General features: G+C 31.5%; 1 protein-coding gene across 1 annotated transcript; it reads left to right on the forward strand.

Moving 5' to 3' along the window:
- Window positions 1–1,229: 1,229 nt before the first annotated feature.
- On the forward strand, window positions 1,230–2,028 carry LOC124930609 (NAC domain-containing protein 102-like). The gene is made up of 4 exons (XM_047470938.1): window positions 1,230–1,437; window positions 1,542–1,648; window positions 1,743–1,799; window positions 1,900–2,028. Exons 1-4 carry the CDS (start codon window positions 1,230–1,232, stop codon window positions 2,026–2,028), a joined length of 501 nt encoding a protein of 166 aa, XP_047326894.1.
- The last annotated feature ends 1,273 nt before the right edge of the window (window positions 2,029–3,301 follow it).

The raw sequence follows: 3,301 nt of genomic DNA on the forward strand, positions 1-3,301 counted from the left end.
GAAGACATGTTTAGAGAATATAAATTTTACATCTCATGAGAATAAATGTATGGAGATACACAACAATAACAAATATATAATAACATATATTTATTTATGGGAAAATAAATGAGTTTCGAGCTACATATGATTCTCTACCTAGCATAGTCTATAATACATTTTGGGCTTCCATAACGTGCCATAAAATTAGAGCTTTGATACAAGTCATTCATCATATTGATTTTGTCTCCTAAATTTACTCTTAATTATTATATAGATTGTCTCATCTCTCATAATTAATTTATATATATATTTTTATCTTTAATCATATTATATATATATATATATATATTAAAAGTTTGAATATTTGAAGAATAATGATTATTTTTATATTTAAAAATATGTTATTTTATTCTTAAAAAAAAAAATTACTTGACTAAACTAATTAGGTTAACTCAAATGTTAAAAGTCGGGTTAAGACATCAATTACTAATTCACATTAAAAATGTCTTAATTGGAAGTATATTATGATTTTGAAAATTATGTTAATATTTTAATTATTTTTTGAAAATGTGAAAGATAAATTTTAAGGTATATGTAATGTTTTTAGGTATTTTTAATTGTTTTTTTTATAACTATTTATGAATAAGATAATTTTATAAATTTTATTTTTAATTTATGTCTTATTTATCTTTATTTTATAACTATAACCGCACAACGCACGATATTTTAACTAGTATAAATTAATACAAGATAAGATAATGAATTATTAAATCATCTGTTAAAACAAGGACAAGGACAAAGATGTAGATGTGTTGACACCTAATTTCAAAGATATAATTCATTATATTATGAATAATAAATGACAAAATCCGTAAATTATTATTTCCATTTTCACTGCAATTAAATACTTTACATAAAATGATTTATGGACATTAATTCTTAGACTAAAATATAGAAATAGTTGTGATAATTAGGAATAATTCTGATTATTTTTAATGACCAAATTGTCACATCTAACATAAAATCTAACACATTAATACATATTTGTTTAGGAAACTTATTCCCCAACCAATGAATGTCAATTGTTGAAAAAATATTTATATTACTTTTTATAAAAATAAGGACTTTTCAAAAATACGAAATAGTTGAAACCCATTGCTTTCATACTATATAATACCTTGAAATCCATTGCTTTCATGTACCAATTCATCTTCAAACTTCTTCACAATAGTTGAGATATAGATAGAATGGAGGGTCCAAATGAGAGTGAATGTTTAGTACCTATAGGGGTTCCTAATGGGAGTCAACTATTTGTACCTAAATATTTTAGATTCAAGCCGAAGGATGATGAACTAATTTCAGACTTTCTCCTTCGCAAATCTAAGTCATTGCCATTGGATGTAGATGTGATTGCTGAGGTTGATATATACAAGTTCAATCCATGGGAACTTCCAAGTATATTTACATTCTCATCTTGTTTCATTTACTTATCAATTGAGTGATTTCTTATCGATAACATTCTTCTATCTTTTGTTTGCTTGTTTGTTTTTAATCCCTAGAAATGGCTCTTTATTGTGAAAAAGATTGGTACTTCTTCACCCTTAGGAATGGAAAGCAGCCTAACATGGTTAGGCCAAACCGTTTAGCCGGAATAGGTTTTAGGAAGGCAACCGGACCCAAAAGAAAATTGGTCATTCTAAGGTCCAAGGAATAAAAAAGTCATTGGCTTTTTCTACGGGAAAAGTTCCTAATGCAACCAGAACCAACTGGTTGATGCACGAGTACTCCCTTCTCGATGTAGATCGTGGTTCTACCGGGTAGAAAGACTTCTGGGGTATGCACACAAAAATCACTTAATTTCATGTGTTATTGTCTCTAGATGATTCAATATTTTCCCATTGTTTGGTTAATGTGTAGGTCAATGAATGGGTGATTGTTCGTGTCTACCAAAAAATGACAAGAAAGTGCCCCCCATGTTTACGTTTGAATCCCCCAATCATGGATTGGTGGATTCCGAAAAAGCCTTTGGTTCTCCTATCCAACTGATGATTGATGAAATTGTACATAATTTGGTTAATGAAGTTGATGTCGTTCCCGCAGTACTAGAAAACATGAATGAATCGTAGGCGCTGCCCTTGGAACCTGGGACGTTGGTGGATTCCGAAATAGGCTTTGATTTTCCTATCGAATCTGCAATGGAAGAAATTACACCTTACGATTTTGTTAGTGATTTATTTAATTCGTTTCCTTAATGCCGGAAAACTTTGACGAATTGGTGTGGTTACCTTAGACCTTTAGGGATGTTCCATTCATATGTTTTGGTGTTATTTTCTTAGATTGTATTTTAGGAGAGTTCCATATCTCTTAATTTTTTTGTTTATGTGTCAAGGCATTATAAAGTATTAAATTTCTTAAATTTTGATGTTCTTTAACATAATTAATTCTTGAATTTCAATTGATTGCAAACAAAGAAGGTGGCCAGACTTCATTCACAATACAAAATTAAAGATGTTTTCTATCATAAAAGCTATGGTTAATTTTTTTTTTTTTTTTAAAAAAACGACTTAGCGTCATTTCATTAAAATTCCCAAAACGGGAAAAAAACCACGAGTTTAAGAGATCATTCTAGACAGGCCTAGAATTATTTTGAAGTCGTAACATTCTGAATAAAAGCTAAAAAGTTAAAAACGTAAATGAATTATCTGTTTACAATGCTTTCAATTCTAGTGAGTTTAAAAACCGGTAAATTCCAGTTCCTACAGATATTCCAGTTCTGCTCCGTGCTTGGAATTTTTCTCCACGTTCCCGCGAGGGCGCTGCAATCCGATACAATATCTTTCCATAACTCGTCAATGTTCCTGTGGGTTCTGTCATATACCCTTGCATTCTGTTCTTGCCAAATGTTATACACCACTGCTCCAAAGCCGCACTTGAACACGCTTGTCGCAAATCTATTTTCCTTGGCTTTGAGTAGTGCTGCTTCTTTGATTTCATTTCATTTGCTCAGGAAACTGATCAGCTCCAGGCTTTTATAGAATCTGTCCCAAAGCTCCGAAGCAATACAGCAGCTCCCGAATATGTGATCTATGGTTTCTTCATTTCCTATGCATAGAAGACGGCTCGCATCCGGGATGCTCATATACTTACTGATACGATCACGAGTGTTGAGTCTTTCCCAGAAGGCGAGCCATAGGATGAACTGGTGTCTAGGGATAATCTTCGTTGACCATACAAGAGGAGCTCATTCTACTTTCTGCGCTTTTTCCCGGATTACCTTCCATATTTTCTTCAATACCAGCTTCCCATTGTTGTCATCTTT

The sequence above is a fragment of the Impatiens glandulifera genome, chromosome 3, assembly GCF_907164915.1.
Source record: "Impatiens glandulifera chromosome 3, dImpGla2.1, whole genome shotgun sequence".
In the NCBI taxonomy this organism is placed as follows: domain Eukaryota; kingdom Viridiplantae; phylum Streptophyta; class Magnoliopsida; order Ericales; family Balsaminaceae; genus Impatiens; species Impatiens glandulifera.